This window comes from Lynx canadensis, chromosome C1 (genome assembly GCF_007474595.2).
Source record: "Lynx canadensis isolate LIC74 chromosome C1, mLynCan4.pri.v2, whole genome shotgun sequence".
Classification (NCBI taxonomy): domain Eukaryota; kingdom Metazoa; phylum Chordata; class Mammalia; order Carnivora; family Felidae; genus Lynx; species Lynx canadensis.
In genome coordinates this window covers 68,311,102-68,327,177 of record NC_044310.1, presented here as the reverse complement: position 1 = coordinate 68,327,177, position 16,076 = coordinate 68,311,102, and the positions used below count along the sequence as shown (strand labels likewise).

The 16,076-nt window shown below is 34.7% G+C and overlaps 1 protein-coding gene across 1 annotated transcript in view; it reads right to left on the bottom strand.

Annotated features, from left to right (window-relative positions):
- The window catches only part of ADGRL2 (adhesion G protein-coupled receptor L2), a 160,173-nt gene that overhangs the window by 129,543 nt on the left and 14,554 nt on the right, over nt 1-16,076 (bottom strand). Inside the window, 1 exon segment of the mRNA XM_032594329.1 lies at nt 4,698-4,870. Within this exon segment, the coding sequence (XP_032450220.1) occupies nt 4,698-4,770 (73 nt within the window). The 5' untranslated portion in view covers nt 4,771-4,870.

Below are 16,076 nucleotides of genomic sequence, written 5' to 3'. Positions count from 1 at the left end.
CATAGCAATGGCCATGTAGTTATTCCCAACAAGAAAAAGAACAAGGTTATCACAATGAGAAGAGATAAATTGAAGCAAGGGTTTAGGAGCTCTGAAAATGTAACATTTACTCTTAACAGAAAATATGTTCTGTTTTTTACAATCTGGAGCCAATTTTTCCATTTTTTTTCCTTCTCAATATACTGTCGAGAGAGAGAGAGAGAGAGAGAGAGAGAGAGAGAGAGAAAATCCCTTTTTAGAGCCTAAAATTATGTCCAAGGAGATTGATCACACGAATAAAAAGCCATGAGAAGATTAAATAGTAACTCCCAGTAATCAACTGGTTACTACTTCTGAATCACAGTGAATTCATAATTTCTTTTCAAAAACTTTTAAAAAAGTGACTTCATATCCACACCCATGCACCCCTACACCTCACCTCAACCACCCATACAAAGACAATATGACAATGGTTAAGTGATACTAAGCAACATCAGCATCGTCCCTGAAAGTTGTCAGAAATGCAATGTTTGGGCCCCACTTCAGACCTTCTAGGTGATTCTGATGTTCCTAAGAACCACTATTATACTTTATTCCACACCATACTGTTCTCCATTGACTTTTTTCTCCACCACCACGCTCACCACTGTATTGACATAGCTTATTCAGTTCATACTGAGTCAGCTCAAGCATCCTCACTTACAGCTAGAAGCCCTTCCTGGTATATATCCACTCATCCACCTACCCTTCATCCCAATGCTTCTGTGAATATCATCATCATGGCACTTACCACTCTGTTATTACAACAGTTTATTATCCTCTCTCTATTAAGACTATGACTCTCTGTAAAGATTTCTGTTATTTATGTAATGGATATAAAATGAGTACCTATTATAAACCAGGCATTGTTCTAGGCACTTGGGCACATTGATGAAATAAACAAACAAAAATGATTATTGCCCTTGTGATGCTGACACAGTGTGTGTATGAACATAAATTTTATACATTTTTCATATATGTGTATGTTAATAAAAGAATGAATGAATAAAGGCCTGAATTATTTTCATCTTTCTTAAGTTTAACCTTGGGATAAAAGCAATTATTCCTTCCAAATTATGGAACAGTCCGAAGGAAATACATACATGCCCAAAACAGTTTTTATTTCATATTTAACCCCTGGATCTACTTTTTTCTGCCACTCAACTAAGCAAAAAGACCCTACAGCCAAACATCATTTTTAGTAAGGTATCACTAATACAAAAGTCATTGTAAAATATGCTTAGAGAATTAAAAGTACAATTAAAATTGGTAAGACGCTATTTCTACAGCAGTATTCTTAAATTTTCTCGATACATGTCAATGAATAGGTGAAGTTATATCTTGCATATCTAGCATTTTCCCAGGCATAATTTTCTTGAAATATGGATAAACAACAATGAAATTTAAACTAATTAACTAAAATTTTGACTAATGAAATCTAATTAAATACTCACTGCATAAAGAATTCACCCTGAAATCCATTTTACTGACTTTGCTGAAGAACTGCCATTATTTGTAACTTGTCACTTGAGCAAGCCTTCACATGTCTGACTTAGGCTTGCCAGGGCTCCATTATATAGCATAATTTAATTCTCTAGGACACAAAAATTCAATTTACTTTCCTACTTACTGATACATGATTCCACAGTGGTTACTCTGCTTATAAAAATTGGCCAAAAGAATCAAAGCACATCAGTTTCTCAACAAAACTGGTTTTTGAAGGGTTTGAGATTAGTTCTTTAAGAATAAAATCAATTCTAAGAAAAACCTACAGAATATTTTCAAAGTCTGATTTTTTATAATCATTTTTTATTTGGAAATTCTAAACAATTTTCAAAAATACACCGGGGAGAGGAGTCTCTAAGAATAAATAAAGCGTTATTCTTATTTCGCAAAAACAAGTAAATTTAATGGGTGAGCCTTGATTCTTAAACACTAGTTGACAGAAGACAGAGATAAAAGGAGATAAGCTAATTCTAGCAATTAAACCTTTATATAATTAGGCTTTACCGTGGTAAAACTTAAAAAACAAAAGTGTTTAGTGGTTTGCTTGCTCTTTAATACGTACAGAAACACGACATATTTATAATGTTCGTCTGAATATAAAACAAATGAGTCCTTGCAAATGTGGAAATTTACCTCTCATACATATAGATGTAAAATAAATCCAAAATTGTTTGGCCTTTAAAATAATATACTAAGGTGAAACACTATTGTAAAGAGGAGGAAAAATAGAAGCCCTGAAAAGGCAGGCCTATATAATACACAGGCTTGTTTTTGTTTTAATCTTATTTAGGTACTATTGCCTAAAATCCAGGTCTGGTTTATACTGAAAAGCCAGAAGACAAGCAAAAGCAGGCTAAATACTGGAATGGCAATCATGGGTCCTCTGGCAAGCGTTTTCCTGCCTACTGCAGACCTCCACTGGACAGCTGCACTCAGGTTACTTCCCCTGCTAGGCCCCCGTAGGTACTTGAGGTTTCCAGCCCTGCACAATACCATGAGCTCCTCAAGAGCCTGAACTGTGCCTCCTGCACTGCAGAATCTTAAGCACCTGGCTCAATTTAGTCACTCAATGAATGAGAAAGAAAGGAAGAAACCATCTAGGAAACTCTATCTGAGTTTTATCTGTACGAATCCGGAAACCAATACAAAAAGCGCTCATCTCTGTAAGATTTGAAAGAAACTTAATGGCTGAATGGTTAAATTTATAACTCCTTTCCTGAGTTCTCATACCTAACTTTGATTGGGTTTCTCTATAGGTGTTCACAGAACATTATCTGCTTTCTGGCAATAAAGGACTATCATGTCATGTAAAACTTTTCTAAGACAAAACCATGTGATGCTGGATCAGTACTCTAACAGTGTGCATTAACTGCGTGTACTGTCACAGCTAGCAGTGTGGGCTCCTCCTAAGTTCTTTTTACCCGTAGGAGGGAACTGCTTCAAAAGCAACACCCCCTGGCCTGATGCGCCAAAAATGAAATTTCTCTTAACAGCAGATATGAATCTTGACCTGATAGGTGACACTAGAAATAAAACTGCAGTATCTCATGAAAAACTCTCTCTTTGCTAGCCCCCCTGCTGAGTTAAGCTACTGTGCCAGCAAAGTGGTCTCTGTCTTGATTGGAAAAATTTTCATTATGTGGACTAATGAGCCATTGGTCCACACCTGGAATCTTTTTTAAATGTATAAAAACATTCAAACATAACAGCAGGAATTCAGTTAGTGTACCCCCCCACCCCGAAAAAAAAAAACGATGTAAAATTATGGACTATATACACAAGATTTTCATAACAATCCAAGCCAGAGATTCACATTATTAAACTCAGTTTCTGCTTGTTGCTTGTCATTACGGTACTATTCACTCAGACATACTACGTTTTACTGTTAGATTTGATGTATCCTTCAAAAAAAAAAAAAAAAAAGATTTGATGTATCTTTCAATTCTGATGCACAGAGCAGTATCTCCTAAAAACAGAATCTTAACCCTGTTGTAACTTCTGAGTGTGACTTAAATCCAAGTGAACATTATCTACTTTCTGAATATAGAATTTATTTTAAAATATTTCTAAATTTGTTATTTATTTGAATTGTATTATTAAGTTATGTCAACAGACTGAAAGTAGGGGACTGGGAGGGCAAGAAGAAAATGATGAGACATAATTTTGGAACAAGTAATTCAAATAAAATTCTTTCAGCAAAATTAAATGTTAACACTTTGAAGCTCATCACAAAGATGTTGGAAAAATAAGCTTCTACTAGTTGACACCATGCCTCTTTTTCTCCACCCATCGTTTTGTTGGTAGGTATGAAGTGAATCCCTTAAAAGTGCATATAAACCAATTTTAAAATTCTAAAATATTTTCTTCAATGATATTTCATTGGGACAAATAAAACCTATGCATGTCTCAGGGATTTTGTACTCTTCACAGATTTTACAAGATTAATCTATTTTCACGCTGAATACATAACTACCACTACTAAATAGCTATAAAATTAACATATCTTAGCTCTATATTAACTTCTGACCTGCGCTGTAAAAAGCACCTAAAAGGGTGTTATTTTCACATGAAAATAGTATGTAAGACTAAAGAAATAATGGATACCAGGAAATCCATATAGTAATTAATAAATGATGGTTCTGATTAATTAAGCCTCAAAAATATATTTACTTCTTTAAAAATCAGGTCCATCTTCAAAAAGATATAAATAAAATTCAAAATGAAGCACTACAAAAAATGCATATTCCAGAAGATATGAAAAAAAAATTAAGACTTTAAGACCTAAACTATAACTCTACTCAAGAAGCAAACAAAACATGAAGTGAAAAAGTTGACACAAAATACTTTCAATTTTACTGGCATAAATTTAGTCAGTATAAAGTATATACCAAAGCAAAGCTTTCATTTTCTCAGGATTATTTACAATAATATTATACAAATGTAAGTGAAATATAAATTCAGACTACTAGCACTAGTTCTTCTGTACTACAACTGTGTGTAATGAAAATAATTCAACTAACAAAAAAAAAAAGAATTTGACTTTCGGGAAATCTTTTTAACAGCTACTTTTTAAAATAATAAGACTCATTCTAGCCACTTCTATGTAGAGAAGATTGCATAGTTTAAATTAAGTTCGCCCAGATTTAAAAAATAAAATTTAAATTGCATCTTACCTTCTGTATTCGGTAAGAAGCTGATTATAATGACAAACCACAGACTTCGCATTCTGCAACCAGAAGACACCATTATTGATCCCTTTAAATATTTTCTTTGTATTCCTTAATGAATCTAGTTATAAATGCCCAGCTTCATCGAACCCAGCAGTCTGCATCATTGATCGTCATATCTGAAAAACAAACAAATCCATCATTTACTCTTATGGTCCTGCTACGTCACAAAAAATAAATGCAAAAATAATAACAGCCAGCAACTCTCTGTCTCTCCCTCCCGTCTCCTCCTAATTATAAAAAGATAAATGGTATATATTTTGATTCTATATCCAATATGGGAGCTGCTCCTACATACTGGATATCTGAGCTTTACATAAAGAAAATGATCAAAGCTCAAAAAATCATTTATAGATAACCATGACATATGAATTCATAGAATAGTTATGTAAATCCCTAATGACCGTTTTTCTCCGAAAAGCTTAGGAAGTCCTTCTAGAAAAATACACCTGTCTCCTTTGCCACATATCAGTCTTTTTATCAAATTACTAGCTTTAGCATATAAGCCTCTAATAAAATGTTATCAATACATAAATGTTTTTGTTTGTGTTTACTGATGATAACAGCAATATTATCTACTATTTTATCCTGTTATATTGCGGGTCAGATTAAAGATACAATTAAGCAGTTTATTTTTCTATACAAGGATGTACAATTTTTAACACATGGGTGTACATTAATTTATATAATAATGGCACTCCAGAACCACATTCTTAAACACCACATATCAAATTGCTATAGCTATTCACACGGGGACTAGTTTAATAAACAGTCTCTTAACTATTTCATTTTAACGTTTTAGATTTTCATATATATTTTTTATAGCACAATATATCTTAGTAAGATTAAACCTATATCCTTGACTAGGTTGGTCCATCCACTGGACCCAAATAAAAACCTCAAGACCATGATGATTTTATCTCCAAGGATGTCCCACATTTTTTAAAATGGGAGAGAGGTAAATAATATAAAACCTGGAACCAAGTCTAATTCTGACTGGCCTTTAGAATCCAGTTCTTCAACTGGAAAGAATACAAAAACTTAAGGTGCATGACTTAATCAGTATTTCTCAGTTCCTAGGATCACATGAGACCAGGTTATTTGCTAATAGGTTCTACTGAAGTATTTCACTTCTTTCTAGGGTAGCAAGAGGAATCAGAGTAAATACTAGCCTGACAATACACATAGAATGCAGACAGTTCCCAAATACATCCAGTCTCCTGGTCTTGCCTTGAGGGTGGAAAAATTACAAAATGTATTCTTTTAAAGAGATATCTTAACAGTTTCTTCATATTAACTTCCTGTAACTTTCTTCTAAGTAATACTCATACAAATTTTCTCAATCTACCCTTAATCTGCTGCAGATAAAGAGTTTTTAAAAGTGGAGTAGCGTAGAAAGGGGAATATCCCTTATTCTGAAGTTGTATCTATAAAAAAAATAAGTCTTATGTAATTTAGATGCTGACACTAAAGCATAAAGAAAATTTAGAAAACAAATTTTCCTAGATAACAATGGAGTTCTCTTTCACATTATCTAAGCTACTCTGCATTTGCTACACATTTTACATATCATATGTGGTTCTATTAGCAGTTTACTATATTTGACTATCAGTTCACTATATTCTATTATCAGTTCTCTATGATATAACTTCAATGCAAAAGCAGTCATATTCTAAATAGTTGGGAATACTTATCACACTACAAAGTCACTTCCTTGCGTTACCAATAACCACAACAAAAAGAATGTAAAAAATTAATCTGAAGCTCTTATCTAGTATTTAAATATAAAGATCCATAAAATCACAGATGAAATTAGCAAGGTATTTCCATAATAAGCATTGTGTTTTATCATGCCTACGATTTCAGAGATAAAACTGCTTCCCTATACATCCCTCCATGACCCAGAAGAGCCCAATTTTTTACCTCTCTATGAAACTACTGAAGACATTTAGGCATCATGACAAAGGGGGTCAGAAATGGTATTACCCAGTTCTGAGAACACTTCAGATGATTGTCTGTCCAAAGAAATAAGACAAAAACAAAGGAAAGAGCAAACTTCCTCTCCTGAATGCCAAAAATATAAAAAGAAGAATGACATATCAAAAATTAATCTGCTGGGGAAACATGGCACACAACTGTGTAGAAGTGGCTACATGGCACACAACTGTGTAGAAGTGGCTATCTCTCTATTCTTTTTTCACACAGAACTCCCAAAGACTATTCAAAAGACAAAACCAAAAGTAAACGTGTGGTTTACAACTGCTGTGGCAAAGTACCTGCCTTAAAACTGCAAGCTATTTTATACAAAGCATAAAGAGAAGTCAGAAAATTTCATGGCCCGTCACACTGAAAAGGCAAATCAAGGAACAATTTCTTATATCCTCCATATTGTTCAATGATCTGATCAAGCAATTAGAATGATTTTAATGTGTGGATGAGACACATTAATTAGTACAAGTAAAATGAAGTCAGCCTCTGGAATGCTCCTGATTTGAGCAAAAAGAACTCTAGCTGTCCAAGTTCTGCTTGTAATGAGCATTTTCATTTCAATGACATGCATACAGGCTGCTTGCCCACAAGCACAACTCTTGAACACATTTCCACTTTCTTAAAGCGATCCAAGATTAGTCTGTCTTCGGTCATCTGCTATTTGAAAGAGCCCTTGTTTGTGGGAAGAAAGGGAAGGAAGAAATCAGAGACTGATGACTGCCTTGTAGGAAACAGCTGCCAAGATAGGAAAACCTCTGTTAGTAAGGGGAAAACGAGGAGGAAACCGCACAACCAAGACCTCTTTTGTGGTCTTTGGCCAGCACAGATATTTCATGAACAGATTTTAACGATACTAAAATTTAAGTGTATTCTTAAGGTTTGAACGTGAAACACAATTTTAAGGTTTGAGAATGTGAAACACAATTCTAAAATTACACTGTAGTCAATTATGAGGCTTAGTATAAATGACTATTTCTAACAAACAGAAACCAGTTCTGGAATGCAATAAAATCATAGCTTCCTTTATGCAAATAAAGCTTATGTCCATCTGTCTGTGCAATAAGCAAAAACAGAATAAATTCTTTTTCATTCTATAAGCTATATCCAATCACTTTCCATCAAATAAAATCATTTACAAAAATTCAAGCTTTAAACGCAATTTTGAAAACTAAGTCAAAAGATTTTACTGCTGTGATCCAAATTAAAAACAACCTTCCATTAAAAAAAGTTAATGAAATTTGAAATACTTAACAAACCACAATCAGTTAAGGGTAGAATGAATAAATAATCAAACATGGTGAAACTAATCTTAGGAAAAGCATTGCTCCTCATCAAAGTGGAGGCATAGGACATTCACAGGCATACATGTAGCTAACAGACCCCTCCCTTCAAACTTCCTTTAACTACCTGCAAAATGAAGCTCAGTAAAACCTTCTAATGTAAAACAAAAACAAGGAACAAAATCAGAAGAAAGCTATTAAATTTCCTTTCAGAGAACAGAAAGATTAAGTAATTCTCCATATTAATAACCAGTTTTTCTTGGGATGCCTGGGTGGCTCCCTCAGTTAAGCGTCTGACATCGGCCCAGGTCATGATCTCATGGTTTGTGAGTTCGAGCCCCGCATCGGGCTCTGTGCTGACAGCTCAGATCCCGGAGCCTGCTTCAGATTCTGTGTCTCCCTCTCTCCTCTGCCCCTTCCCGGCTCACACTGTGTGTGTGTGTCTCTCTCTTTTTCTCTCTTAAAAATAATAAACATTAAAAATATAATAACTAGTTTGTCCTTGGATTTTACAAAATATTTTTCCAAGAACTCTGGTGAGGAATTGTGACTATAAAGGCAGCTCAAACTCCTCATAAAGCTAAGTAATGGTTCATTTCTTAATAAAACCCGAAACAAGGTAAACTATGATTTTTATGACCAAGATTTTTAAATATCCAACCCACTTCTAATGTACAATCTTGTTCTTACCCTTCAAATAAGAAGATTCAAACAATTTCATCCTAGTCCTATTGCTACCAAACCTAAGACTTTTTTTTTTTTTTTTAAGATCTACATGTCCTCCTACTCTGTCGTGTAAAAAGTCAATTAAAGCATCGTTACTACTAACCCTTCCAAAGCCATACAAATGACTTCCAGGAATATGCCCCAGCATTGTTTATATTCCAATACTCCTCAATGTTTTATACACTACTTACTTATACACTATTTAAGTAAGTAAGGTGCGCTCTTTAAAACAGTAACCTGCTGGGGCGCCTGGGTGGCTCAGTCGGTTAAGCGTCCGACTTCGGCTCAGGTCATGATCTTGTGGTCCGTGAGTTCGAGCCCCGCGTCGGGGTCTGTGCTGACCACTCAGAGCCTGGAGCCTGTTTCAGATTCTGTGTCTCCCTCTCTCTCTGACCCTTCCCCGTTCATGCTCTGTCTCCGTCTCAAAAATAAATAAACGTTAAAAAAGATTTTTTTAAACAGTAACCTGCTTATATTTATTAGCTGCATGAAACATCCCAGGCTTTAAACTGTCAACAAAATTAGGAAAATACTACTAATCAGTTTTAACATTCAGGTATTTATGTTATAGTACCAGGAAGTAACATTTAACCTCGTATGTGATGATGCCTGTCTGGCAAAAATAGAAACAGTTTGTTTATAACTATCAGTGAAATAAGACGATTAGTAAGAGAAAAAGATAATTTCAAATTTTCAAAAACTGGTTAACTAATAAGGTTGATATTGTATTAAGAGTAAAGGCAACATAAAGGTTCGTATCTTAAGCTTTGTCTTTGATTTCCATTCACGGACACTGAGGTATGGAGACCACTGGATGCTACACCCCAAACAACCAAAAGCACGAGGAGAACAGGGAAAGAAAAGCACCATCTAAGCATGAGACCTACCAAAGTCACCCATCCTCGTTATTATGCACTAATGCCGTATACAATGAAACCTTAATGCTTCATTCCACGCACTAAATGTTATCTCGGTGCTAAATGAAAGCCAAAGGAAGCTATACAAAATCAGTCTTTCTAATCTTATTTGTGCTATAAAATTATAATAATTATGGAACAGAATTTACGAGCAAAAGAGAGCTGTTCTTCTATATTTAGCCAAAACAAACAAAACAACAACAAAAAAGGATAATACTAACCCCACTGTCCCCTGTGCAAAGGCTTAGAAGATGAAAAATAAAACACAGTTTCATTTCAATTTAAACCTCATTCAGGGTGTTCACTTTCTAGAAATATCTTATGTGCAATCCTGACAGGCCAGAATTCCCCCTTCTTGTTAACATCGGACAAAACATCGACACTCTTGGGAGTTTTCTTTCAGTAAGTTGTCTAAGTAAACCCTCGCTATTGTTAATCGGTGAGCTTATTTTAGCTCTAGACATTCAACGTTCTTTTGCGTTGAAGTTTATTTTCCTTCCCTTCACAGAGATTGTTTGGAGCTGGGAATGCTGACAGAGATCCTAAAACCACGCGGCCAATCACTGGTCACCACCCTCTTTCTCCATTTCATTTCTGTGGACACTGAAATCAAGCCCAGAGTACTTTAATTAAACTATTTCTGCCAAAGTCCCCTTAACATGCATCTCTGGTCTTACCCTTTACTGAAACTTCTGCACTGTGAAGAAATAAATTCTTCTAAGAGAGGTCTTAGAGTAGAAAGGAGAAGAGTTCGGGAATGCTCCTAGTAAATTACATCAGCAATCCACTAGAACATCGACCAGCCATGCTGAGCATGCAAAAGAGGCCTGTAACTGTGGGCGCTGGAGACACAGCGCGGAGCAGTCCGCCATTCTCTTCATTAAAATCCTTCCAGTTGAAATAATAAAAACAAATTGCTGTCATTCTCAGACCAATGTAGGGGCCATTTTATGACTGAACATAAACTTACAAATTGAGTCTCAAAAGAAAAAAAAAAACATGAAGTACATGCCCCAAAGTATTACCATACAGATCATAAAAAGTTGATGGCTTCCCCAACTTTTCTACCAAAAAAAAACCCCTCATAAATATGTTTTTTAACATTTTGTATATATTGTTAAGTTATAATCCACCTACAATACGAGAAGTTAGCTTTTTCCCCATTTGGGGGAAAGGGAAAGCTATTTTTTTTCAAGTTTATTTATTTTTGAGAGAGACAGAGAGAGCATCGAGCTGGGGAGGGGGCAGAGACAGGGAGAGAGAGACAGAATTCCAAGCAGGCCCCACGCTGACAGGCTGACAGGGCCAGAGGAGGGGCTCTATCTCACCAACAGTGAAATCATGACTTGAGCCAAAATTAAGAGTCTGACACTCAACCAACTGAGCCACCCAGGCGCTCTGGGAAAGCTATTTTTAAATGGCGGCCATCTCCAACTTTAAGACATTTCCTTATAACTTTTAACTTCTAGTAGTCTAGAATTCTGATGCAAGTTTTTTAGTGAAATACAAATTATGGGTATTGCAACTGGAAATTATTTCTTGACTGCATACTATGTATGAAAGAAACACTCTATTAGACAGGTGTCACTCATCTTTTATTAGGTCACTATTATAAAGATCAGAAATCTGATCTTCATAGTTGAAGTTATTCAGCTAGCAAGTGGCAGAGCTTGAATTTTTTTTAATTCCTTTTTCTTTTTTGATGTTATTTTTCCATTTTGAGAGAGAGAGAAAGTGCACACATGAGCAGGGGAGGGGCAGACAGAGGGGGCAAGAGAATCCCAAGCAGGCTTTACACTATCAGTTCAGAGCCCGATGTGGGGCTCAAACTTATAAACCATGGAATCATGACCTGAGCCAAAACCAAGAGTCTATGCTTAAGAGACTGAGCCACCCAGGTACCCTGCAGAGCTTGAATTCTAATCAAGGCTAATTACAAAGCCAATCTTTCTGCTAATCACTAAACGATTCACTCAACAAATATTTACTAAGCATCTATTATGTGCTGGGTACTAAGGATCAAAGGAGATAAAACTCCTCACCCCTGGGAGATTACATTCTATTTCAAAAATAACCCTTTCTAATAAAAAGCTATACTTGCCTGGCACATAATTAGGCATAAACAGTTTACCTATATGACTTCAAGAAATCTTCACAAGAACTTGAGGAAATATATATTATTATCTCCATTTTGCCTTGAAATGAGAATACTTAACCTGTTTTTAAAGACAGTAAGTCAATACCAGTGTTGGGATATAAACCCATATTTATAAAACCAGTGTTGGCAATAAACCAATTATTGCCACTAATTAAGAAGTTCAGAAAACTTACTTTATGTTTTATTACCTTTCCCTTTAAAAAAAATGGAAATATAACAAAAGCATTTTGGGACTGTGAAAATGACAAAATACCAAGAGAATAATGAGCTGATTTTCAAAATGTTTACATTAGTAAAACTAACATCCCTTAGGTAATGATAGCTAAAATTTAACTTAATTTTTAGTATTTCCAGTCAAGCTATCTTAATTTCATTCATTTACGGTGCTATTTAAAATAAAAAATTATTCTAAACTGATAATTCTTATCAGCCAAAATACCAGAGAAGTCACTTGTAAGTTAAAACAATAAATTTAAGTATTTCCTCCAATTATAATTAACAATGAATCTTAAATAGTCTTGGAAAGAATGTTTTCACATTAACATCTATAATACTATAGACTAATCATTCATTGTTCACGCAAATAGAAAAGAAAAAATCCACTGTTGCTCATGAGATTCAATCTTATGTTTGGCTCACTGCACTGGATCCTTTGTTCATAAATCATTGTTACTAGTCATTCCCTGGATCAATATTCAGATTCCCTCTTGGTCTATATATACAACCACTAAATGAAATAATAATGACCCAGGATCTGTCGTATATTAGATCATCAATATCATCAGAGGTTTCTTAGAGATAATTAGGTAATCTGAGCAAAATATGTCGTTATCTTAAAAATAAATATGAAAAATTACTATAAATACACAGTTAAGAAGCGGAAGAAAATTTTGTGAAGTATATAGCACAGAGCATTTTGTAATCAATAAATGATACAACTCATTTACAAGCTATGTCAATATATACAGTATCATCTAAACTTGCAATTTTTACTTCTAAAATAGATAATATTAACACTATAAATGCATGTCTGTCAATTTGTCAATGAATATCTAGTGATTACAGACTAGATATTTTTGATATTGAGTACTGAAAGAAGTGCTACTTATTTGTTAATTATTTTCTCCTTATATATTATTAATTGGTCCTGTGTTAGGTTCAAAAAGAATTATAATATAGATTAAGATATGGCTGCTACCTTCAAAAAGTTAATAATCTTCTTAGGAGAATTAAAAATAGAAGAAAATAGTGCACCTGACTGGCTCAGTTGAAATAGCATGTGACTCTTGATCTCAGGGTCATGAGTTCGAGCACAACATTGGTTGTAGAGATTACTTAAATAAATATTTTATAAAAAAATAGAAAAAAATGACTAAGACCCAAAATATGCACTAATAATTGCTACCCTCCCCCAAAACTCAATGGTATTAAGTGTATTTCATACCAAAATAATGAGAGAAAAGGTAAATAAAAGCAGTTTCTGGACCTGTGTTTCCCTTCAGCTATGTACCTAGATCGACCAGCATCATCTGGATGGAGAGTCCAAAATTGAGATCAGAAGCACATTCTGAAATCCTATCTTCACCTACCACTGCAAGGGTTGGGACAATTCACAAATATGTAGTCCTCAAGTTCAGCAACTTGAGCGGAGGAAGGCACAATGAATCTACTATTTCATCATTTTCCCAATTATTCCAATTATATGTTTATGGTCCTGATTCCATCTTAAGTAATCTTTAAGAAGATTTTTAAGAGCTACTGCAACACGTTTCACTAAGGGCTTGTCCTTTCTACCAAAACAGGTCTCACCAATTATTCTAATAATTCACATTAAAAAAATTACATCTAGGGGCGCCTGGGTGTCTCAGTTGGTTAAGCGTCTGACTTTGGCTCAGGTCATGATCTCATGTTTCATGGGTTCGAGCCCCACGTCGGGCTCTGTGGCTGACAGCTCAGAGCCTGGAGCCTACCTCGGATTCTGTGTTTCCCTCTCTCTCTCTGCCCTTCCCCCACTCTCACTCTGTCTCTCTCTCTCTCTCTCAAAAATAAACATTAAAAAATTAAAAAAAAAACACCTAAAGGAGTTGCTATTTCAGAAAAACATTTTTGAAACCTGTTTATACATTATTACATTGGCAATCATAATAGTAATAACCTGAGACTTATGCAGCTCACATATTTCACACTCTGACTTCATGGGAAAACTACACATGATCTAAAAACAAGATGACATCAGGGATTTCTTCCAAAAAGAGCAAGTTCTTGTGCCTTAGCCAGGGTTGCTTTCCATCAAGCCCTATGTTCTAAACCATATCAATCTACATCTCTAAGCAAAATGGATAACAGCATTTTATTGTGTTATAAAGAAAAGGAATATATCAATTATTTCTGAAGGTAAATTAATGAACAACATTAGAAATAAACTTGTAGTCTAAGTGAAAGAACCGAACCGACTCCTACTTCTGTTCTTAGATTCTGCATGGCTGGTATGGTTGACTCCTCTAAAAAGCATTAGGAGACTTAGGTGGGAAAGCAAGAGAAACAATCATGGACAAACTATTAAGAAATAGTAATGGACTGAGTTATTCTGAATGGTTGTTAAATATAAAAAAATTATAGCAAAAGCTTTATTAAGAAATTAAAATATATCAAGTTTTATGTGTTAGTGCTTTTTTGACTACTCAATCATGGAGTGGGGGTTTACAAAAGGTGGTTTTTAGAAAAGGGATTTGAAACTTTAAAGTATAATTTTATAGCCTCTATTAAAATTTCAAATAATATTAAAGTGGTAAGAAAAGAATGATGCTTAGTAAGAAATGTAGGGTATAAAAAGCTGAGAAAAACTGAGTAGAAGCTTGAATTGTTTGCCAAGACTGATTTGGTAAAACACTAATGTATTTTTGTAATATTTCAACATTTAAAAACTTTTTCCAATTCAGAGAACTTTGAGGAAAATACATCCGTTGTTGCTGGGCCATATATACAGAAAAGCAAAAAGGTGTACTTAGTAACTACCACTGATAATAACTAGTGAGTGAGTTCAAATCTTGTAAGCTAAATATTATCAATAATATTCCATTATGTATGGAAAGACTACAAGTAAGGGATTGTGTAGAACGATGTTACAGAGCAGAGATCAGAAAACTTTGCCTATAAATGACCAAACAGAAAATATGCTAGGCTTTAAGGACCCTATAGGCTCTGCCATTGTAGCATGAAACCTGCCATAGACAATAAGTAATGAATGAGCATGGCTGTGCGCCAATAAACTTTACTACAAAAACCAGACAGCCAGCCACAGTTTGCCAACGCCAGCTATGGATGAACTGGCACAGGATGAAGATAACTAAATGCAGTTCAGGCAAGTAATGAACTGACCAATAACTACCAATGTCTGCCAAAATAATCAAACCAATTTTAGTCTGTTATTTTACGAAATTAATTTAAATGTTAATGTAAAGGTAAATTAACCCTGCTGGAATGGGAAAAATAGAACAAAGCAACATTATACTGACCAAAACAAATTAGTGTTTCACTGTGTGCGTATAACAAAGCCATATGTACAGCTTACAGCGTCTGGGGAGAAACTCCAGAAAAGAAAATAAAGGACATTGCCACAGTAACCTGTCTTGCTACTCTGTTTGGCAGGGGAGAATGTAAAACCAATCAAAACAGTAAGTAATGGAAGACTGAAAAGTAATGAGGTTTGGACAAGACCCCTGAGGTATTCTACCATTAGCATGATGGTTTCAAATAGCTGTTGGTGAAAGTGGCTTCAGACTCCTGAAATTTCTGTCACCATTGCTACTCGCCCATATGAAATACTGGATATATCCCAGTTCCACACTGTATTCAACAGGAAACTGCTAAATTCTAATTTGCTGAATTTCTGCTAGAAAGCTAACAATTGTACAAGGCCAAAATCACCCATCTGATTCCAAAAAAGTTATGAAGTCACAATAAATGCACACATTTCTTTTAGAACATAAGTATTTTTACAGCTTTCCAACTGACTATATCTAGGTTCTCCCCAACCAAAGTATCTTGAATGCTACTAATACAGTAAATATATGCATTTTCTGCAATCAGATGTTTCTTAAAATTGAATAGTCATGCTATAACGTACCAGAAGAATAACATTTTTCAGCTACAATTAATAGGTATCACATTAAAATACATGAAGGCTAAACTTTTCTATCAATACTATATATAAGACAAAAGAGTGGAGAAGGTTACAAATTTTTAATAAGAGCAT